Source organism: Oikopleura dioica, chromosome PAR, assembly GCF_907165135.1.
Source record: "Oikopleura dioica chromosome PAR, OKI2018_I68_1.0, whole genome shotgun sequence".
NCBI classification, from domain to species: Eukaryota; Metazoa; Chordata; class Appendicularia; order Copelata; family Oikopleuridae; genus Oikopleura; species Oikopleura dioica.
In genome coordinates this window covers 7,637,205-7,658,695 of record NC_137293.1, presented here as the reverse complement: position 1 = coordinate 7,658,695, position 21,491 = coordinate 7,637,205, and the positions used below count along the sequence as shown (strand labels likewise).

Genomic DNA, 21,491 nt, shown 5'->3' with positions numbered 1-21,491 from the left:
AAAATCTCTTTTAAAAAACGTCAGAATTATGTCACAGAGCTCAGGAGACAAAAGTGCGATTATTGCAAAGATTTTACAAAAGAAGATCACAAGGTGGCCATTTACTAGTGACGAGAGATTAGCTCTTTGTGTTTACTAAACTCAATGAATGTCGCTAGCTTGTATTATATTATTCTGACTAGCTTTCAACAAAGAATTAAACTCTTGGAAAAGGTCAGGTGATCAATTTGAGTGTTGCCAATCTGAAGAAAAGGGGGGAGCTACTAACTTGACGATTAGCTTGTAAATCTGATTTTGACATTGAAATGAACTTCAAATCAATGTAAATTGCTACTCTTACATTTTACAAGAAAAGTCATAGAAAATGATTTAGGCTTTGAAAGTCTAGGAAAATGATCAGTTTTCTAATAGTAGGGTTCGCTGAATTTTTTGCACATTCTTTATTAATGATTTTTTTTTGAATGTAATCTTCAAAAAACTAATTCACGAAAATCTCAAACTATTTACAGTAAAAGAAGTCTTATGGTTTTCCACCTTGACCCTTTTCTGAACACCTCCGAATCTGTTCTCGCGGCGAAAAAAGCACGGGAAGGGCGGCATGTGAGCATGTTGCAGAACGCAATTTATGAGGTGATGACACTTGTAAAGAGCGTTTGACTACTACCGTAATATCGTAAAGAAACTGCGGTTGTTAAAATGACACTTTCGAAAAAGAAAGAAAGAATGCGTGCGCTTTTTTTTTATTGTTACGACTCGTACTAACCGCTTCTTTCGGTTTTCAGAATGGTATTTTCTCTGACTGATTTAGCGGAAAATAAAATATAATACAATTGAGAACTCTTATTCTGAGCCTAATTTGGCTGATTGGTAGGGCAATAAAAGTGATAGATCAGACCTTGAGGCGATAAACGCCTTCTGAACCCGATACGTTTCCTGGGTCAGGGGTAACCCGGAAATACGCACAGATTCCGCCAGAAGGAGAAGAGTACCCTTTCGATCTCTTTTTACTCGAAGGAAAATTTACCGAAAAATGGTGGTTTTATTTTTACGCGAAGGCGAATAGTCAGCCAAAATCGATATGTTTCACTGTATAGATTCGGAGCTAGTTGAAAATTGAATATACATCCATTAAATTTCTCGTTTCCCTTCTCTTATTTTTACGTCAAAAATTATTTTATCATTAATTCAAACCATGAAAATTCAGCAAGACCATAAAATTCTGTTGAAATGGCGTGAATTAATCTCAATTGACAATATTCAAAATAGAATTTAATTCGAAATTGGCATAATTTTATTCAAAAGAAAAAATTTTCAAAAAAAAAATTAATAAATTTATTCAAAAAAGAGGACTTACAGAGAAAACTTGATTCCAGCAGGTTCTCTTTCTTGATTTCAGTCAGCGGCTTCTTTCGATTGCTCTTTTTTTTCTTGGTGAATTTGCCTCTAGTCCGTGTTTTTTTATCTTTTCATTCGTTTTTTTTTTTCTTGTCAAGGTTGAGTTTGATTCTGAGTTGAGAAAAAAAAATGCGTTAGGGGTGCTGCTTTATTGTGTTTGTACAAGCAGGCAGCGCGCGGGTTTGAGAGTTGGGGGAAAGAGGAGAGAGGGAGAGAGAATCGGCGAAGGGCGAGATGGGCCCGGCTCCGTGAATCGGGAGCAAGGCAAAGGAGTCAGGTCTGAAAACGAGCCGCGAGCGCCGTCGATGCGTCGAGCACACACCGAGATCATCGCATTGGACGGGTTAGCGCACGCTCGCCCACGCCACGAATCCAGACGACCATTCTACGCGCCCAGTTCCCACTGGCGAACATCCCCAATTGCATGCGCTCCCTCCCCAGCACGCACCTGCGGGCAGATCACTTTTTTTTCTAATCGCTTTGGTGAACCTTTGAATTCATCCATTTTTTTGTTTGGAAAAAATGAATTGAAGAAGGATCGATATTTCAGTTCAGGGATCACTTTTGGGATCGGCAACCTGTGTTGAAAACCTGACTCAGGGTCCTGGAAAAGCTTCGATAATAGCCGCTTCGCGGCTTTTTTAAAATCGAAGCCGCAAAGCGGCTTCGCCAAAACTACCATTTCAATCCTTTTTTATTTGAAAGCTTTTCTAGGACCCTGACTCAGGTTTTCAACACAGGTTTCCGTGCCCAGATGTCATGTCACGTGTCGTGCTGCCAAAAAATGGTTTTGATGCGTGCAAAGAAACAGAGTCGATTATTTTCTTGAATTTATTCAATTTCAAATTTTCTGTTGAATCTAATTTTTCGATTTTAGATATCGAGCGATGTACTTTCCATATCTTTCTCGAATGATTTCTTTGTCCAAGGTCAATGGCCACAATCTTACTCGCTCGATTTGAACAAGAATTCGATAATTTTCTAAATTGACCTGTCCTTCTGATCCTAAATAGCCACTGATGGTTGTTCGACAGGAACTGGCTCCGCAGAGGCATTTTTCGGGAAAGTTTTCGACCTGAACAAAACAGAGTTAGTAAATCGTAAAATCTATTCTTAGCTGGTGAGAACCTTGAATTCTGTAGTGTCGTAGTCAAAAGTAAGCTCTTCGCCCTTTTGAATCTTCTTCAAGGCGATGAAATCGAACGACTCGCAGTCGTTATCCCACGGCCCAAGTGATGGCTCACAGGAATGATTCAAGAATCTACCTACAACGAGAACTCGTTATTATGATGCTCGGCTCGGCAACCTGTGTAGAAAGCCTGAGTCGGGGTTCTGAAAGAGTCGTAATGAAAACCGCGTAGCGTCTTTTCAAAAAACGAAGCCGCAAAGCGGCTTCGCCAAAACTTCCATCTCAGTCTATTTTTTCAATTCTGGAGAATGGTTTTTTTGGCGAAGCCGCTTTGCGGCTTCGTTCTTTGAAAAGCCGCTACGCGGCTAATAAAACGACTCCTTCAGAACCCTGACTTAGGGTTTCTACACAGCTTCCCCAGCCCAGATCTTCTGTACATAAGTAACTGTACGAACATACATGGAAGGTTCATGACCACATGCATCTCGTTATCCGTTTGGATCGTATGAGAAGTCCGCTGGGGACCGCTGCTGATATTCTCCAAATGAGTTCAATTTTTCAATTTTTAATCAGCTTTTTTCGACCAAAACATTTTGATCAACGGTTGCAAAGTTCAAAAATTAAATTAACCCTTCCTTCGAAGTGAGAACCAGGTCTCCAGGAGCATATTCTTTCAGCGCCACTAGTTGCCATTCTGACCCATTTCTTCTCACTTCCCAGCGTCCCTTAGAGAATACATCACTTCTCTTGCATAACTAGTTTAGTTCGAGGAGTCTCAGTTCAAGAATTCGAACTGTGGAAAAACCCCAGCGCCGTGATAGCATGCAAACCGGCGAGAACGAGTTATACAACTATCATTTTCAGTCTGTCTGTTTTGAGAATCTACTGCAAATTCCCTGTCGCTTACCTCACCGAATTCATTGGCTCTTTTGACTTCGCCTTCGAAAAGTTCACGTGGAAGGAGCTTCGGATTGACCTCTCCCTGCTCGATCACACTGTGGTTGTTTTCGACCGCTACCGTTGTTGCAGGCATATTTTGGCTCAGATAGTGTCAGGGAGAAAAACTGTAATGCGCTGCCAGTCCGAGGGCGTTTCTTTTTATACAGCCAAAGTGCAGCCTGACCTTTGTACTCTTGCTGGAACATGGAATTCCACAATGGCACGATCAAAGTACTGTCACAGGACTACAGAACTCTTGAAAGCGGGTCAAAGGTAAGGAAGAGGCCAAATAGAAGAATCTCAAAACTCGATTCTCAAACTATTTTCCATCAAAAAATCACATGGATCTTATTAGGCCACACTTACTGTATTTATTTTTGATTGCGAAAAATTTCGAAATAATCTTTGGAATCTTGAACTAGATCGAAGGTATTCGAACTTCAAAGTTGATAAAGTTAATAAAGAAACTTAGTACTATTTCAAGTCTTGAAAGCAAGAGCATACTCAGACAAATTGTGAGTCTGTATAAACGTCATCGTGAAAATGACGGCACGTTTCATCTGCGTGGGAAGGTTTATATAAATCAGGGAATCTAATATTCCAAATTCATTTTCATTCTGGTTTAATTTCCAAATAAAAGAGCTTTTTTCCAGGTCGACATCAATCAAGGTAACTATTTTAGCGCTTTTGCCATGTTTTGAAAGTCGAATTTTCTTCTTCAAAAAATAAATAGTGCTGAGGAAAATGATGAATCCTCATCTGAGCAGATAATTTTGTCAACTCATTCGATAAATAATAAAACCAGCAATCCAAACCAAAGCTGCCCAAGTAGGACAATTTAAAGCCTTAATCAATAATCTAAATAGGCTAGTAGCTTTTTGACGGGAGGAGCGCTTACAAATTGACTCTTTTTGTTTTGTGACACCTTAAGACATTTTCCATCTTTTTTCCGTTATGCAATCGACAAAATTGTTGAAATCAAAGAGACTTTTTAATGGGACTCAACGAAGAAGATAAAAATCAAACACACGCCTACTTTGATTCTCAACTAGTTGAACTCAGAACTTTGTTACCTATTCAGCAATTAAAAAACGAACCTCAAACTATCAAAAAAAAAAGAAAAAACGCAGAAGATAAATTTTCATTTGAGAGGGAAAAATCTTCGTTTCAGGTAGGAAATCAATTTTTTTTTATGGGTACACTTTGTAATTAATTTTTTACTAAATAATTAGTTTTATTGAATAAAAAAAAATATATTTTATATAAAAAAATATTGTAAATTTTAATAGAATTAATTATTTTTAAAATATAAAAAATATTTTAAAATAATTTAATTCCTTTAATTTTATTTTCTTAATTTATTTTGATTTTATATTTTTAATTATTTTTTGCTTAGTAAGAGTCTAAAAATGTCCTGCATGATGAAAGATGTCCTGATAACGGATGTTAAACCCTTAAGTTTGCACCTTTTTATCTGATGTAAATTTTCAACGTTGGTGATAAGGGAAATCATTCGAAATCATTATTTCATTCTTTCAATAAATTATTTAGACAGGCGTTTGGATTCTTTCAATCTGAAGAATAAGGCCTCATTGAAAAAGTTCATTGTTTAACCTGTTCGTTACGTAACGTGCACGGCGTGTCCGAGACTTTTTATTTCCTCTCGGACTTTTCCAATGGCATACTAGGAAGTTAATTCAGAATAGAATTTCGCCCCGGGCCGAGATGGCATTTAATCTTTTTAAACGTGCAGAGAGCAAGAATTTTCAAACATCATTCAATTCAGAGGAAATTTATTCTGACAAGAGCTCTTTTTTTAGAAGGAAACTGCTTAGCAAATCTGCAGTCGCGTTTATCTGCCTTGGACAAACAAGCGAAACTTCTCCCGAGGATCCAGTTGACAGAGAGGCCACTTTAAGAAAGGGTGTCGCTCAGCAATAATATGGGATCAGGTAATATATTATATATAAACTGAATCATTCCCAATTCATATTCCTTGGCTCGAAAACCTGTGTAGAAAACCTGAGTCAGGGTTCCTAAAGAGCTTTGATAAAAATCGGGTCGGTTTGCCGAAGCTGCTTTGCGGCTTTGTTTTTAGGAAAGCCGCGGCGCGGCTTTTATCAAAGCTTTTCCAGGACCCTGACTCAGGTTTTCTACACAGGCTGCCGAGCCTAGAACGAATTAATCGCCAAAGAAAACACGTATTTCCGCTACTATTTGAAATTGACTCATTGAAATTAAATAACTCAAAAAGAATTTTACGCCATTTTTTAAATTTCAGAAAAAGAGATGAAAGAAAAAGATGAACTGTTGGAAGCTGGAGGATCAGCAACGAAGGGCACTGCTGGATTTGCCCTTTCTGTTTTCAACCTCATGAATGCCATCTTAGGTAAACTAACGCGCATGATATAAATGTTTAAACTGATTTAATAGGGTCTGGAATTCTTGGCCTGCCGTATGCCATGGCGCAAATGGGAATACTCTCCTTTTTCATTATTTGCGGCACAGTGGCAGGGCTTGCGTACTATGCAATTCTTCTCATGCTTGATTTATGCAAGCAAACGGGTGCCAAGGTCAGTATCATGATCCATGCTCCGGGCCTGTTCGCCTGAATTAATTATTACTGTGTCACAAGTTGGATCACGCGCGCGCGTCAAAAACTGCACTTTCAGACATCGTTAGCTTTATGATTTCCGTGGTAAAAACGCCACGTGCGCAATAGTGCTACTAATAGTCACAAAAGTTGAAAAAGATAGGCGTTGCCCATCTTCGTCTATCCAAATGATTCCAAAATTTAACAATGTAATTATCATCTTTGTAGGCGTATGAATCTCTTGGACAGAAGTCGTTTGGGAATTTGGGCCGATACTTGGTCGCTGCTTGTATTATTTGCCAGAATATGGGAGCAATGAGCAGCTATTTGTTTATCATAAAAGGTAAAAAAGGGACCGTCATTTTCTACCTTCATGATCCCATTTTTTCAGCCGAGGTTCCTTCTGTCCTGAAAACAATGCTCTGCAACCCAGCCGATGAATTGTGCAATTCTTACATGAATCCCGCCTGGTGGGCCAATGGAACTCTCATTCTGACGCTCGTCACTCTCTTTGTCATCCTCCCCCTCTCTTCACTCAGAAACATTGGCTTTCTTGGCTACACCTCGGGCTTCTCCATCTCCTGCATGGTCTTCTTCACCCTCGTCATCATCGTCAAGTACTTCCTCCACACCGAACCCTGTCCTCTTTTTGACGATGCTGTTGCTAGCGGTGTTATGCTCTATTCCAACTACACGGCTGACGATGCAAATATTGATTCTTTAAAAGGTATTTATCGAAACCAAATCTTGTTATTTTTCGTTTTATAGAAGTCAGAATAGATTCAACAGACCAAGGTGAAAACTTCAGTAGTCACACTCTCTTTCTCTTTCCCAATCAACTTTTTCAACTAACCGAAACAAATCTAAGACTAAAACTGTTTTCAATATAAGCGCACCGATATATTGAAGCCGATTTAGCTAATTGATAATAAAAAATTTTGTAGATAATTACTTGGAGCCAGCAAATGCATCGACTCTTCTGAAAACTGGAGTTTACATTCCCGGCACTGAAGAAACCGCTGGACATATCGCCGCAGAATGTACCCACTCCGCCCATCTACCTGAGCAATATTGCAATATGCAGGTAATAAATGCGCTTCATTATTGCCGATTCAAATTTGCCTCAGCCACAAGAATGCTCCACCAACTTGGTTTACTTTACCGATACCTCTGTCTACTCGATGCCTACCATGACCTTTTCCTTCGTCTGCCATACCGCCATTCTTCCAATTTACGCCGAGCTCAAGGTAATTCATCAAAGAGCAACTCCCCTCCAACTACTGTTTTATTCAGTCGCAATCAGCCGGCCAAATGAAAAAAGTTGCTGCGACGTCTCTCGCCAGTTGCTTCTCGCTCTATTTCCTCGCCTCGCTCTTTGGCTACTCGACATTTTACAACTACGTTCAATCTGAACTGCTGATGACCTACAATCACACCGATCCTTCAAATGTTCTTACTCTCATTGTTCGAGCCTGTGTCATCATTGGCGTTATTCTTACACTGCCGATCGTTCACTTTCCTGCCCGAAGAGCGGTTATCTTCCTTGCCAGGTACAAATTCAGTAAAAACGGAAACAGTAAGAATTAATTTATTTCTTTTTATGTTTCTTTCATAAAAGAAAATGTGCCCGTACGGGTGATAAATCTTTTCGTTTCATTTTACTAACTGGTCAATCAAATGAATAATAAGCATTTTATATCTGAAGATTTGGCGCTAGAAAGCTTATCTTTCCTCCGGATCTGAATAAGATCTTTATCTTGCATTCTGCATATTGTATTTTGCTTATCGATAAAAATTTTAGGCCAAAAAAAGATGCTGTCACCGATTTTTCCTGGGCATGGCACATTGCCGTCATGCTCCTGCTGATTGGCACCTGTTTCACGCTCGTCGTACTCGTCCCTGACATTCGTGATATCTTTGGCCTGGTCGGCGCCACCTCGTCTTCCATGCTGGTCTTCATTCTTCCGAGCTTGTTCTATGTGAAGCTAGCGGAGGGAACATACAAAGATAACAAGAGAAAACTCTCAGCAATGGTTTTCCTCGTCTTTGGAATTTGTTTCAGCATTCTCACGCTCTCCATCATCATTTACAAGAAGTTTCAGTAATTCTCAAAAACCAATACTATGAGTTCACTAATTAGACTATGAATTTTATCTTTCTGATCGTTCAGCACCGCTCTTTATCTCAATAAAATAATATCTTATTATTCGTTTTTTTTATTTCTATTTTATTCATTTTGTAAACAGGTCTTTAAACTATAAACTATGCAGCAGGCAAATTTCTTATTTTCAATAGGCTCTGCTTCTCGAGCGCAGGACACTTTGAGTTCGCGGCATGACGGAAGTTCTGTAAGTGATTCCAGAGCTTTGGACGAATCCACCAGCGTTTCGGGTCGATGGTTGTCGGGGAAGGTTTCGGATGTCGACAAAGCCGTCGGCGTTTTTGCCAGAGGGATCGAAGAAGACGGGCCCTTTGTTTTTCTTGATAGGATTGTAGCTTCGGTTGTACCATGCTGAAAAATACAGTAATGCTTTAGATCTCCCAGTTCGGGGCGCCTTGAGAAAGTCGCTGAATGTCGCTGAATGTCGCTGAATGTCGCGTAATGTCGCCGAATGTCTCGACTCATTTTTGGAAATGCTTGTATTTCTAAAAGAAGTGGCGACATTCGGCGACATTTGGCGACATTCAGCGACATTCAGCGACATTTGGCGACATTCGGCGACATTTGGAGACATTCCCAGTGTCGTCCTTCAGTTCAAGGCATACCTTCAAGGACAGGCTCAGTTCCAATACTGTAAATGTCCATGAGTGAGAGCAAGATCGTCACGCAAACAAAGAAAAAGTGAATGTTAATGTAGATCGACCGCTGAATATGGTCAGCAATAAAGCAAGTGGTGTAGATGTCATCATCCATGTCGGACAATCCTCCTCGGCAGGGGTACTCCTCGCAGTAGAACTTGGCTGGCATCAAAAATTTGAAGACGTAGATTCGGTATTGGAAGACGGTGAAAACGATGTCGATGATCATTCGGGCCCAAGTGGTGAAATAATACCAGAGAAAGAGTTTTGGGGGGACATGAGACTATAAAACAAGTTTATGACAAATGACTAGGGAAGTAATTATTGAGCTTAAATATATTTTGTGAATATATCAGCTGATATTTATAAAAGCGAGAAACAAATGTTATATGCGTGAAAACATATGGCTACTTGTTCTGAGGAGTCTAACATGCGAGTTAACATTTTGATTCGTGAAAAAATACTTGCCGCGAATTTCCCGATCTAAATTGTTTTACTCATCTTTAGACTACCATCTTTATTCTCTGATTTATAATTGACTTACCTGAAGACTTCTGAATTTCGTGTGGCCTTCTGCGAATTCTCGCTCAAGTTTATCAATTTCATCCTCTTCGACATCGTTTTTCTCCCGCAGTGCTTTTTGTTCCTTCAAATATGCGGCGATGCTGATGTCAACCTTTGCCTTGTACGCTAGAATTTATGATTAGAGGAGGCTCAGGGCACTGCTAATGTACCCATGAACATAATCGTAGGCAATCCAACGCAGAAAACTTGCAATTGCCAGTATCGAGCAAGCGCAAATGGGAAAAAATAGTTGTGGCACATTTCCGAACATCCAATCGTATTTGTATCGCATTCAATATCTCCAACAGAATCCGTCGTGCTTCCCTAAACAAAAAATCATTCAGCAAAGCCCGTTCAACATCAAGTTTAGTAAAAAATATACATGTGAAATTCAATGTAAATTTGCTTTTGCGTAGATATCGCGTCTTCAAAAAGAATTTTAAACGCTTCCTGACATGAGACTGTCTCTCACGTCTGTCAAGAATGAATGACTTGACCAAAAATGCATTTGGAACAATGAAAAAATCGCTAAAGAAAATGAGTTTCAGGCGTCATGGAGGAATATTAACCAACACTTGACAACTCATCAATTCACATAGAGCCAGAAAACGGCCAATATTTGTACAGGCGGCTGTCCAGTTTAGGAATTACTAGCATAATTGAACTCGAAGAAAACTTGTTTACAGAAGACATTTGAGCTGGTAGTCTTCCTTGATATCAGTTTTTGGTATCAACTCATTTACCTTTGCCATCGAAAGTGTTAGAAACAATCTGAAGACAACAAAGATTCTTTCGTAGTATTTTCCCATCAAGGTGGCAAACTTTGAGCTTGCCACCATATTCTTCTCTACGGTGCCGAAACCCGCCATCTCAAAATCTTCCTCTCTTTTCCTTCTTTCTCTTACTTATAAACGCGTTTTTACGAAAAAAGATCCAAGCTAGAAAATCTCTTCAGCACGTAGTACGGAGCTCAAGTGCACACTCGCAGCATAAGACGGTTAAATATTAACTCAATCTTTCATATTTGTAGACGATCACAATGGGCGCGCGCATCGTCGATCTTTTTCAAAACGTGCACATATAGCGATGGCCCGGCTGCGACTTGGAGAAAAAGAAACGAGTCCATGTTTGAACAGTGATGATTCTCCCGCTCAACAGGGAGAAGTGGCGACTCTTGAAATTTTATGAGAACGCGTAAATATTGAGTTGGAAGACATTCAATGAACCGCTATCGTAATTTATGAACTCATTCTATCTGTGTAATTTTTTCATAGATGGAAAATGCGAGGTTGAGATGCAATCTTATCAGAATTTCTTATCGACTTGAAACTCCGTGAAATCAACTGTAAACTCTTGATTGGAAATCATTGATAGCGCCACCACTGGTGCAGCTAAATTATCAATATAAAAGACTGGTCAATTTTTGTTTATCCATGAAATGAAACTTTTATCATAGTTAGCTCTACAGCTTTATGACATTGTTTTTCTTTATTGCAAATATGCTATGCTATTTCTCTATTTCTATATCCTTATTCAGAATAATTTATTCTGCAAGAAAAACAAAGAACCAAGAATAAGAAAAATAAAATTTTATTTACAAATGATCAAAATAATCGTATCTAGACTTTCCGCCTTAGATATTATATAAGAGTTATATGTGCAGAAAGCATGTTAATTGATTTTCGGAGTAGCGTTCTTCTCTGAAGCCAGTTGAGCTTGTCGTTCTCGCTCTCGTTCGATCTCCTTTTCGACGATGCTGACAGCGGCGAGTTGTCGAATGTTCATGACTGGAATGACGGCTTCGGTGTCGACGTCCACCTCGTCGGTTTTGATCAGGTCGACGACGTGGGGCGCTTTGACGCTCTTGGAAGAAGTGGACTTCTTCGCGGAGTTGGACTTTTGGCTCTCGTCGGAGCGGCTTTCAGTCAGCGCGTTGAAAGACAAGTGATCAGCAATCATGTCGGTGACCTTTTGAAACTGTTAAATTTTTGATAAAACAGGAGACTTTTACCTTAGCTTCCATGCCAGAGATGTACATGAGCAGACTCTGAGGATCAACTCCAGCAGCGTCGCTTCCAAGTCGCGACTCAATTTCCTTCTTGTCGCATTCCAAGAAGTTGAAAATATCCAAAATCGTCGAGCTGATCTTGGAGACTTCTTTTGAGAATCGTCGGCAGCGTTGGCCGTGTTCTCGATGGACGCCTTGATTCCGTCTCGGTCGAGCTTGAGCGCGTTCAGTTGTCGCTGAGACTCTTCGACAGATCGGTCGGAAGCGGCGGTAAGGGCGGCGACTTCCTGCTTGATGAGCTTGATCTTGTCCTCGGTCTCTTGCAGCTGATTCGTCATCTCGTTGATGACTAGAAATAACATTGAGAAACAACAAAGATAAGGTAGGACTTACAGTTGAATTTGGCGTAGTTGGCCTCCTCCATCTTCAAGTAATGCTCGACGATGCCCTCGAAGGAATTAGCTCCGGTGAGCTCTTGAACCTCCTTGATCGCATTCTGATATTCGTTCAGCGTCTTCTCCGCGGAAGCTTCAAACTTGTTCTGCGCAGCGGCTCGGCGGCTCTGCGCAAGCGCCTCAGCCTGGGCAGATCGGTCCTTCGACTTGGTGACGAGGAAATCTTTCACAGAAGTGTCGTGGTCGATGTGTCGGAGAAGCTCTCGCAACTCGTTCATGTTTTGAGCGTTGTTCTTGGACTCACGCTCGCTGACGGCTGCCATTTTGGAGTTGGCATCGTCCGTTTGATCGAAAGCGATCATCGACTTCTCAGTCAAGCTTCGCTGCTCATTCTGAAGAAAATTTGAAGCCACTTTTTTCAGAATTAAAATTTTACCTTAGCAGAGTTGAGCTGGGACTTGTATCGTTTGTACTGGGTATTGAACTTCTTTCGCTCCTTTCGCAAGTGATCAATACCCTCTCGAAGCCGGTTGTTCTCGGCGGTAAGCTCGTTGTACTCCACGGTAGTCTTGTGGAGTCGATCTTCGAGGCACTTGATGGAATGCGTCGTCTGCTGCTGCTTGATATGAGAGTTGTTGATTCCGCCAATCTCCTTGCGCTTTTGGGTCGTGGCTTTTTCAACACGGTCCAGTTCATCTTCGACAGCGCGAATTCTGAAATAATTATTGCCAATCCGTCTCTAGAACGGATTCTTGTTTACCTTTGCTTTTCATTTTCAATTTGTTCGTCAACAGTGTCCTGTCCTCGGACGAGTTCCCGGAGCTTTTCAATATTTCGCAAGTCAGCTTTACGATGCTACAAAATCGGTCTATTTCTTGTTGATTTTGAAAGTAGAATTTACCGATTTGGAGTTCAAGAGATTAGCCGTTGTCTGGAGCTCCTCGAATTCCTTGTAGAGGCGGGATTTTTCCTTCTCGAGGCTGTTGCTCGCGATATTGTAATAAACGTCCGCGAAGGATCGATTCTTGGCTTCCTTCTTGATCGCATAAGCTGACTTGATAAGCTCCTGGTAGTTAGCTTCTTCCTCATCCTCAGACTCGGAATATTGCTGAACAGAAAAGTTTGCTTTGGGAACAGAATGAGTGAACTTACGTCAGAAACTTTTCGCTGCCGTCGAAGATGTCGTTCCTTGGTCGCATGCTCGACGATATTCTTGATTTTATCTTCCATCTTGAACATCTTCTTGTTCGTTGTCCATTTGAACACCATCTTGCGTTGCGCTAATATCAAAATTGATCATTCCCTTATTCTGAAGTTTTTGTCTTACCCTTGGACGAGCTCCTTGTAAACTGAAGAGTTGATGCTCGAAAACATAAATTTTGGACGATGTTCTAGAAACATTTTTGTTAAAAAATAAGATAATTTATCATTTTCAAAGTCAAAAATTTTCAAGCAGAAGGTGAAGAGTTATTTCGACCAGGATAGCCATGGTTTTTTGTCGGTTTTGGAACTCTGGAAGAGATGCGAACTAACGTAGCCAACGCCACCGGCAACTGCGCCATAAGTTGCGACTGCACCGGTTGCAGCTGCAGACTGGGCACCAGCGACTTTAATCAATGTTTCTTATAAGTATTCTCTCTTTTCCAATGCTTACATGCTGACCCAGCTGCGACGCATCCAATGCCGGATTGAACTGCAGCGGCGAAACTGCCAGCCGCGACACCGCCGGCAGTGAAACCGATTCCTGCCATGACGACTGGAGCAGCAACCATTCCACCGACAACAGCAAGTGAGCCTTTTGCGGCTTTATCGGCGTACCAGTTGTCCGAAAATTTCATTTTCTCTTTTGCGAGTGAGTTGCCAATGCAAATAAAAAATGAGATCTCGCTCGAGAATCAGTGAGCACGAATGCATTTTCACGGGGCGCGCCTTTTACATCAGCCAATTGAATAGGCACCCGAGCAATAATTGAAATTCTTGAGAGAATACTCAGAAATTTACATCAGAATAGCTTTCATTTGACGACTTTTATTAGTTTAAAATTTAAACAAGGGAAATTTATTTCCAAAAACCCCACAAGTTGGAGATTCCATAGGAAGTTCCACCGACGACCGCGCCGTAGGTTGCAACTGCGCCAGTTGCGGCTGCAGATTGCGCAGCAGCGACTGAAAAAAATATTGGTGAACTGTTTGTCTTGCTTACAAGTGGATCCCGCTGCAACGCATCCAATGCCCGACTGGATTCCAGCGGCGATGCTACCTGCCGTGACGCCAGCAGCAGTGAACCCAACGGCTCCCATGGCGACCTGGGCTCGGCAAACTGAGCTGTGTAAAAACCTGTCACAGGTCATGTTTCCTGTTTTTGGGGAACCTGTCTGAGTACCTGTGTAAAATCGGGTTATAATTTGGGCCTGTCCTGTGTACCTGTGTAAAATTGGGGAAAAAATTTACTTTAGCTGTCCCTGTTCCTGTTTCTGTCTGAAACAGGCCTGTGTTTCCCGCTCAGGTCCTGACCGTAGACAGGTTTCTGTGTAACCAGGTCAGGAACCGCATAAGTCAGGGAAAATGTTCAAAGAAATCAATAGCGAAAGACGCAAAAAAGAGTTCAACAATCAAAATAACCGATAAATTCGCGTCTTTTTGTTTCTTTGTAATATTTTTTTCTCAGAAAGATCCTGTTTTTTGTCCTTTTACAGGGCCTGTTTCCTGTTTTCTGACCTGCTCAGACCTGTTCAGGCAGGCCCTGACCTGTGTAACCTGTTTGATAAGCTGTGTAAAAAAACCTGTCTGAGTACCTGTCTAAAATCAGGGTATTTTTGCTTCCTGACCTGTGTACCTGTGTAAAATATGGGACAGAAATTTTTTTTCCTGTTCCTGTGTCTGTTCCTGACACAGTTTGCCGAGCCCAGATGGCGACTGGGGCAGCGACCATTCCACCCACAGCAGCGGCTGTGCCTTTCGCAGCTTTATCTAGCCACCAATTATCGAACCAACTTGGCATTTTCTCTTCCGAACCGGTTATCTTAAAAGAGTCAAAGGCAATAGCTTTAAAATAATGGCATCGTTATTTCCAAAAAGCTCTAAAATGACACATCGTCCACCAACACCTGCTGAAGCCTGTGTCAAGGTAGAAAATCATCTTAAAATAACAACGCGAGGAAAAGCTTCTCTCGGCAATGCTTCAGATTTGAAATCTGAGATTTCGGATAAAATTTTAAGATAGCAACGGAGGTGAAACCAAATATCAGCTTGCATGCGCTTTATTCATGCTCAGTGCTTAGGTCCAGTAGTTTTCACTTTCACTGAAAGTCTTTTAGGCAACAATGTTATCGTATTCATACCGACTAGCAGACCATAAAATCGATAGAAGGAAACGTAACTAATCAATAGTAGCTCAATTTTCATTCGAAAGAGAATTTTCTAAAAAATGGGTGCCATTATTAGCGATTTGCGCTACGAAAACGGGATCGAAGGAGTAACACAAGTTGTCACTTTTAAAATAACCGTCGAAAACAATGGAGTCTCGCAAAACTCCTGGACTATTCCAGCCTCAGCGGGTTTCAAAGGCTTCGACGCAGCATTTGACCTTGTTTACAGAAAAAATGACTTTGAGCTGATCATCAAAAAGAAGGAAAGCAAAATGGAGTTTCTTCTCGACACGCAGACAACTGACAATCAAATCGAAGTTACTCTTGGTTTCATAACCTGCAAGCCAGTTCTGATATCGCCTGGGTTTATTCCAGGAGTGTGGTTCACAGAAGAACTGAAAAATCGAATCAAAAAGGGGCGAATCTTCATGGAACAAACATACCAGCCATTAGAAGTCAAAAATCAACGTAAAAATTCATTACTTGATTTGAAAAAAATTATAACGCTTTATTCAGTGAATATTCATAAATTCGACGCGATGTTGAAAATAATGCTCGTCGACGAGAGTTGCTTGAAAATCTTCATCAACGGAAGTCATACAATTTTCCAGCTCAAGACGAAAATCGAACGCCAACTTGTCCACAAAGGGCATCAAAAGATAGAGGCAAGAAACCAACGACTAATCTTCAGAGGACAAGTTCTTTTCGACGACACAAGGGAGCTGCGGACTATTGCTGGACTCAAATACGGGCAGATTCTTCATCTTGTTCAAAGATTCGAGGGAGCAGAACAAAACCAGCAAGAAGCAGCTGACAATTTGCAAACGAGGGCGTTATTTGGTGCTTTATCCTCGGGTTCTCAAATATTTGTCCATCATTGCTGTAATATTTCTTCTCTAAAATATCGATAAGATATCGAAATGGAAACCCGAGAGTTAGATGGAAAGATCAGAGATACAGAGATCTTCCTCAGAAATATGACCGAATCAATTCAAACCGCACAGCGAGAAAGTGATCCAAGAGCAAGAAATTACTACAACTCTCCTGAATTCGAGCCTGATGTTGGAGACTATAATATCGGAAAACTTTTTGGTAGCGCTTTTTCTCGCCTCGTTTTTTAGCTTTTTAGATACTCTGGGGACGAATATGATCTTGTGGTCATCTCAGCTCCATAAATTCGGAACTTTGCTTGAAGAAGATGAAAAATTTCCACGAGAAAATGAGCGAGCTATCAACAGACAAAAATTCATCATTCAGAATAATGTCAATACTGCCAGGTAAACAATCAGACATACCTTCCATAATCCTCTTTGAAGATATGCTGCGCCGCTTTTGAAACATGTCACAGAATTCGTGATCCCTTCTGCTGAGAGTACCCGTGGCTACGAAATCCGAAACAACTCAAGAAGTCAACAAGATTGAAATGTTTGAAACTGTATTTAGAAAAGAAAAAATAAAGCTGAAAAGATATCGAATCACGTGGATTTTTTAAGAAGACATTGCAAGTCGCTGGGTGCACTGGTGTATCAGCATAGTTTTCATGCCTAAATTTGGTTGATGAAGTGATCTTTCCGAAGGATTTTCTTACGTTTTGGTTTGTTTCGTTGAATAGGGCGATGGTCGTCTCGGATGTCTTCAATGATTTCTCTTGAGACTTTGGCGTTTTTGTCTTCGAACAGAAGCTGTGAATGTTCAATTATTTCCTCGACTGATGAAGCAGTACTTACATTCATGAAATGGTGGCAGTTGACTACTTGTTTCTCTATCGCGAAATTACCAAGACCATCAATGACGTCTACGATTGAAGATGCCTTCGCTAGTTGATTTGCTCGTAGATTGAAGAGAGTGATTCCAACGCGGAACAAAACTGTATCGCCTTCAAATAACAGACAATCCCAGATTCTCAGCGTCGTCTTGATTAAGATTGCAAACATTATTTTCCCGATCCGTTAGTACCTGTATCGGCAAAACATCAATATACAAGCAAATGAACCACTTGGCCGTGACGAGATCCCACTGATCATCATGACCATCGCCAGTTCCTAATATTCTGTCTTTCACGAGATCTCCAAGAACAGAACAGTCTCGAGTAATCCCCGTCAGTTTCTGGCAGAAATAATCTTCGGGGAGAATTTCCTAAGGGAAAGTTAGACGTCCAAATAGCGTAGGGCAATATATACTTTACTTCAATTAGACAAACAAGAAGCCAGAATGCCTTTTCTTCCTCTCTGACGACCAGAACGATCAGGCCGGCGATGTAGTTCATTCCTTGGCAATAGCCAATTTCTTTGTTGTATTCTGAAACACTGAGTTTTTGGGCTTCGGAATTGGCTCTACCTGCAAAGGCCACGAGAACATTATAAAGTTTCTTCCTATCTTCCTTGCCGTCTTTGAAAAACTTATTGTCAGGGAAGGTTCGATGAATGTCGAGCTCGATCTGCTCGAGGGTTTTGAAATCTTTGTCCACCCGCGTGAGTAGATCTTGGTAGAGGCCGAGTGAATTCTCCATACGACTCTGGGCATTTGTCAACTGCATCCAAACTTTAGCGCGATATTTGTGGGGCACACCTGTTTGTAGGAAATGAAATATTTATATTCTCTTGAGTGGTTTTTACCTTTTCTGACGAATCTTTTTAGCTTTGGAGATTTTTCATCTGGAGAGACTGTATGAATTTTGAGAAGAGCATTCCAGCGCTTGAGTCGGCGCTGTCTTACTGGTTGGTAGTATTTCTCGAATTGGCGGTAGATTTGGTTATCTTTCAATTGGTTCATTTCGAATTCATAAAAAAGTCTTCCTTGATTTCAATCTACGATAAAATTGACCCAATCCTGGCAGCTCAAAGCCGATTTTCTCCTCGTGACTACTAGCCCTGATGCCATGTTTCATCAAATCTTTACTTCTCTAGTCGTGCGGAAAACGCAGAAATCTTTATACAGGCGTTTTTCTAGGCAGTATTTTTACTGATAGTCTGAAAGCAGCTTGATCGCCGGACAGCTTGTCGGAAGAAATGGGCGCTAGTGAGCGATTTTCGTGACCACAAGATTTTCAGCCAATCAGTATATTATCGATGCCGTGGTAAAACCGAATCAGATAAGGTTGATTAAGAATTTCGCTGATGAGACAACTGCCTTCCAGATTTGTCCAAGAGCAGAAAACGTGGAATTGACTCAGCACCGCCATAGTTCATGGCCCCGAGTTGAAAGAAAGTGGTATCGCCGACGCAATATCGCGCAACCAACAGGTTAGCCACGCCTGTGGAAATGACCGTGACCATGGGCAGAAAACCACCTCGAATTAAAGCTGGCTTTGCCCAGGAATCTGTGTTTTTGCAGAGCGAGGCTTTTCCAGTCAGACACGTTTTTCTCGAGCAGAGTTCAAGCAAGGTTATCCGGGCTCGGCAACCTGTGTAGAAAACCTGAGTCAGGTTCAGAGATAACTCAATCGAACAGCCGAAGTGCGGCTATTTTAAAAACGAAGCCGCAAAGCGGCTTCGCAAATTTACTATTCGAATGAATAATCAAATCCTGGCGATTCCTGACTCAGGTTTTCTACACAGGCTGGCGAGCCCAGCTATAAATGGAAATTGAAATCACTGAACGCCGATTCTGCACTTTTTAGTTCGCCATTTTGGTTTTTAAAAGTTCAAATTAACCTCATTCTGGTCTCCGCTAAACAAAAAATTAAAAGCGTGAATAGAAAAACGCTGTTCTGAACTGGCCGATGCAATTTTTGGTTTCACGGCGATTTTGTTTTCACCATTGCGACATCGCCTTCAAGATATGCGCTTTATTAATGAAGTTTCACAGTGGTAGAGTGGATTTCAAGCATAAACATACAGTAACGCTTTAGTTGGAGGGTTGGGCTAATTGATCGGATTAGTGGGGTTATCTTTTCTCAAAGCATTCCATGAACTCTTGCTCACTTTCTCAAGAATTGCATCATTGCCTCGCTCTTGGAAACCTTCGGCAATCAATGAAGAGGACTTCGATAGCTGATATACGCCAGAAAAACCCTTTTTCAATAGGTTTTTAGTTGCTGGAGGAGGAGAATAGCCTTGAGGAACGTGTTTGGAGTCAAAACAAAGACAGACAGTTGATCTATGCAAACGTAAACGTAATTACAATCAAAAGAAGCGTCCCTAGCTGGGATCGAACCAGCAACCTCTCGATTAACAGTCGAACGCGCTAACCAATTGCGCCATAGAGACCTGTTGGTCGGTGATTTACCGGTAAGCTATGTTTCTAAAAAATTTTTCTAGATTTTCCATAAAACCTTCTAGATCGAGTCTCAACGATCAATAGAGCTTTATTTTTCTTTGCAAATGCAGTGTAGCATAGAGAATTTAGACGTTCCACTGTCTTGAAAATCTAAATTTCATTTTTTTGTAATTAAGAAATGGATAACGAGTTCGAAGATACCGGAAAGGGCCGCTACGAGACTGATATTTTATGCGACATGCTGAACGAGGGATTGGAAAATGTATTCAAGAGGGAGCGAGAGGCCGCATTCAAAAAATTAAGAATGTTCTAGGAAAGTGCTAAATTATAATAATTCATGATTGAACTATGTATAAATTATGCAGTATTATTTGGCACATTATCAGGAAACAATCGCAAACTGAAGCGTGCCGCCTTCAAAAGATGCACTTTAAGAAAAAGGCTTTTGAGGAGATGTTCTAATAAAATAAGTTTAAAACTTTAACTATAAAAATAGGGATAAGCCAATTAACCTAATTCTAAATTATATAAATATCTAGGGTAAATCACTAATAATTCGCCTTTTTTCAGGGCTTACTAAGGGGGATATATGATACATTTTTAGAAAGCCCAGAACCTGGGGATCATTTTGACTATTGACACCAGGGGGTAATTTCGTACCCCGAGGCCATTAAGGTACCTCCGAAGTCAGAAAATCTGGCCACTTTCGGAAATTCGAATTTTCAGCCGCCCAGACCGCCCTTTTAGAACCAACGGCAATGCTAGAATTGTAGCCCAGGCTCTGACGGTCATTTTGGGGTCGAAAAGTACTGATTACCCCCTTCCTGAGGCGCTAGAGACCCCGAAGTTGGGAAATTGACCGAAAATAGGTACTTTTCTTCAAAAGTACATATTTTCCTCATTTATGCTTCCAAAATGCTTGTAATAAGTTGTTTTCTACATTTTGAGGCAGGAGACACAGTTTGGGGTCACCCGAGGTCATTTTAGGACACAAATTCAAATTTCAAGCATATTTCATAATCTTCACCTCAAATGACCTCGGGTGACCCCAAACTGTGTCTTCTGTCTCAAAATGTAGAAAACAACTTATTACAAGCATTTTGGAAGATAAATGAGGAAAATATGTACTTTTGAAGAAAAGTACCTATTTTCGGTCAATTTCCCAACTTCGGGGTCTCTAGCGCCTCAGGAAGGGGGTAATCAGTACTTTTCGACCCCCAAAATGACCGTCAGAGCCTGGGCTACAATTCTAGCATTGCCGTTGGTTCTAAAAGGGCGGTCTGGGCGGCCGAAAATTCGAATTTCCGAAAGTGGCCAGATTTTCTGACTTCGGAGGTACCTTAATGGCCTCGGGGTACGAAATTACCCCTGGTATCAATAGTCAAAATGATCCCCAGGTTCTGGGCTTTCTAAAAATGTATCATATATCCCCCTTACTAAGCCCTGAAAAAGGCGAAATATTAGTGATTTACCCTATAAATATCTTATTTTCTGAACAAAATACAGAAACTCGTCGAAGAAGAAAAAAGACTTATAAAGAACTAGACAGTATTGGAAAAAGGACCGGTTGAAGTTTGATCGAAAGTTGAAATTTTTGAACTGACCAAAGAGTTCTATGAGCAACCGACAAAAGCATGAACGCATGTAACACACCAACTTACTACAAAGGTCTAACTATCGACGTCTGTCACGATGAAGGGGCCTGGCATTGCTACGAGGGGGACTACAAAGGTAAAGCTTTACTCATTCTTTAGTAACTAACGCAATTGTTCAGAGACTGAAGAGAAAAGGGAACGATTGTGGGACAAGATGTGCGACCTTATTTATGAACTTCAGGGATTGACTTAAATATTTGAATTATAACTTATAATCTGATCGTTATTTATTAGTTTAAATATTAACATTAGTTTTAACTATCAAATTGTCGAATAAGTAAGTTTACAAAGCAATTCAATGGCGATGACGAGCGAACCAATTTGGAATAAATATCTTTCTTTTTATCAAAGATGTGTCTGCCAAGTTATTAAAAATTTCTCTAGAAATAAAGTATTTCCTCGCCATTTGTTATGATCACTTCCTTTTTG

General features: G+C 40.8%; 7 protein-coding genes, 2 long non-coding RNA genes and 1 other non-coding gene across 12 annotated transcripts in view; 3 read left to right on the top strand and 7 right to left on the bottom strand.

Moving 5' to 3' along the window:
- Positions 1-2,249: 2,249 nt before the first annotated feature.
- LOC145703338 (uncharacterized) lies at positions 2,250-3,580 on the bottom strand. Its single transcript, XM_081780689.1, has 5 exons — positions 3,432-3,580; positions 3,162-3,249; positions 2,984-3,064; positions 2,524-2,660; positions 2,250-2,470 (listed from the first exon to the last, which is right to left on the bottom strand). The coding sequence occupies exons 1-5, from the start codon at positions 3,555-3,557 to the stop codon at positions 2,255-2,257; spliced, it is 648 nt and encodes a 215-aa protein (XP_081636815.1). The 5' UTR covers positions 3,558-3,580; the 3' UTR covers positions 2,250-2,254.
- A 950-nt stretch (positions 3,581-4,530) lies between these two features.
- Positions 4,531-8,246, top strand: LOC145702678 (putative sodium-coupled neutral amino acid transporter 6). 2 transcript variants are annotated; one of them, XM_081779935.1, is made up of 11 exons: positions 4,531-4,634; positions 5,284-5,415; positions 5,745-5,852; positions 5,897-6,036; positions 6,285-6,399; positions 6,448-6,783; positions 6,825-6,851; positions 7,001-7,140; positions 7,184-7,303; positions 7,350-7,606; positions 7,858-8,246. In XM_081779935.1, exons 2-11 carry the CDS (start codon positions 5,406-5,408, stop codon positions 8,159-8,161), a joined length of 1,557 nt encoding a protein of 518 aa, XP_081636061.1. In that variant the 5' UTR covers positions 4,531-4,634; positions 5,284-5,405; the 3' UTR covers positions 8,162-8,246. The 2 variants fall into 2 exon arrangements, with proteins under 2 accessions (XP_081636061.1, XP_081636062.1); XM_081779936.1 differs by lacking the exon at positions 6,825-6,851 and having other exon boundaries at positions 4,532-4,634; positions 7,858-8,245.
- A 47-nt stretch (positions 8,247-8,293) lies between these two features.
- Positions 8,294-10,506, bottom strand: LOC145702677 (gap junction Cx32.2 protein-like). Its single transcript, XM_081779934.1, has 5 exons — positions 10,163-10,506; positions 9,590-9,743; positions 9,400-9,545; positions 8,823-9,138; positions 8,294-8,568 (listed from the first exon to the last, which is right to left on the bottom strand). The coding sequence occupies exons 1-5, from the start codon at positions 10,286-10,288 to the stop codon at positions 8,345-8,347; spliced, it is 966 nt and encodes a 321-aa protein (XP_081636060.1). The 5' UTR covers positions 10,289-10,506; the 3' UTR covers positions 8,294-8,344.
- Positions 10,507-11,239: 733 nt separating this feature from the next.
- Positions 11,240-13,167, bottom strand: LOC145703335 (coiled-coil domain-containing protein 63-like). Its single transcript, XM_081780686.1, has 8 exons — positions 13,150-13,167; positions 12,975-13,102; positions 12,724-12,930; positions 12,583-12,677; positions 12,259-12,535; positions 11,821-12,214; positions 11,431-11,776; positions 11,240-11,387 (listed from the first exon to the last, which is right to left on the bottom strand). Exons 2-8 carry the CDS (start codon positions 13,089-13,091, stop codon positions 11,375-11,377), a joined length of 1,449 nt encoding a protein of 482 aa, XP_081636812.1. The 5' UTR covers positions 13,092-13,102; positions 13,150-13,167; the 3' UTR covers positions 11,240-11,374.
- An 83-nt stretch (positions 13,168-13,250) lies between these two features.
- Positions 13,251-13,715, bottom strand: LOC145703340 (uncharacterized). Its single transcript, XM_081780691.1, has 2 exons — positions 13,477-13,715; positions 13,251-13,429 (listed from the first exon to the last, which is right to left on the bottom strand). The coding sequence occupies exons 1-2, from the start codon at positions 13,658-13,660 to the stop codon at positions 13,290-13,292; spliced, it is 324 nt and encodes a 107-aa protein (XP_081636817.1). The 5' UTR covers positions 13,661-13,715; the 3' UTR covers positions 13,251-13,289.
- A 129-nt stretch (positions 13,716-13,844) lies between these two features.
- The window catches only part of LOC145703342 (uncharacterized), an 89,833-nt gene continuing 82,186 nt past the window's right edge, over positions 13,845-21,491 (bottom strand). The window contains exons 2-4 of the long non-coding RNA XR_014134358.1: positions 14,739-14,843; positions 14,025-14,127; positions 13,845-13,987 (exon numbers count right to left, since the gene is read on the bottom strand). This is a non-coding gene — a long non-coding RNA (uncharacterized LOC145703342). The remainder of the gene's footprint in view (positions 13,988-14,024; positions 14,128-14,738; positions 14,844-21,491) is intronic.
- On the top strand, positions 14,990-16,628 carry LOC145703337 (uncharacterized). 2 transcript variants are annotated; one of them, XM_081780688.1, is made up of 4 exons: positions 14,990-15,657; positions 15,706-16,281; positions 16,319-16,466; positions 16,506-16,628. In XM_081780688.1, the coding sequence occupies exons 2-4, from the start codon at positions 16,110-16,112 to the stop codon at positions 16,609-16,611; spliced, it is 426 nt and encodes a 141-aa protein (XP_081636814.1). In that variant the 5' UTR covers positions 14,990-15,657; positions 15,706-16,109; the 3' UTR covers positions 16,612-16,628. Both variants share the same exon structure in this region; 1 of them encodes a protein (XP_081636814.1).
- Positions 16,608-17,961, bottom strand: LOC145701591 (growth hormone-regulated TBC protein 1-like). Its single transcript, XM_081778802.1, has 7 exons — positions 17,805-17,961; positions 17,527-17,757; positions 17,375-17,487; positions 17,146-17,325; positions 16,917-17,102; positions 16,778-16,871; positions 16,608-16,733 (listed from the first exon to the last, which is right to left on the bottom strand). The coding sequence occupies exons 1-7, from the start codon at positions 17,959-17,961 to the stop codon at positions 16,678-16,680; spliced, it is 1,017 nt and encodes a 338-aa protein (XP_081634928.1). The 3' UTR covers positions 16,608-16,677.
- Positions 19,324-19,397, bottom strand: TRNAN-GUU (transfer RNA asparagine (anticodon GUU)). The gene has a single exon. It is a non-coding gene; the product is annotated as a tRNA-Asn (tRNA).
- LOC145704570 (uncharacterized) lies at positions 19,579-21,467 on the top strand. The gene is made up of 6 exons (XR_014134471.1): positions 19,579-19,724; positions 19,798-19,857; positions 20,914-20,955; positions 21,028-21,138; positions 21,182-21,243; positions 21,354-21,467. It is a non-coding gene; the product is annotated as an uncharacterized LOC145704570 (long non-coding RNA).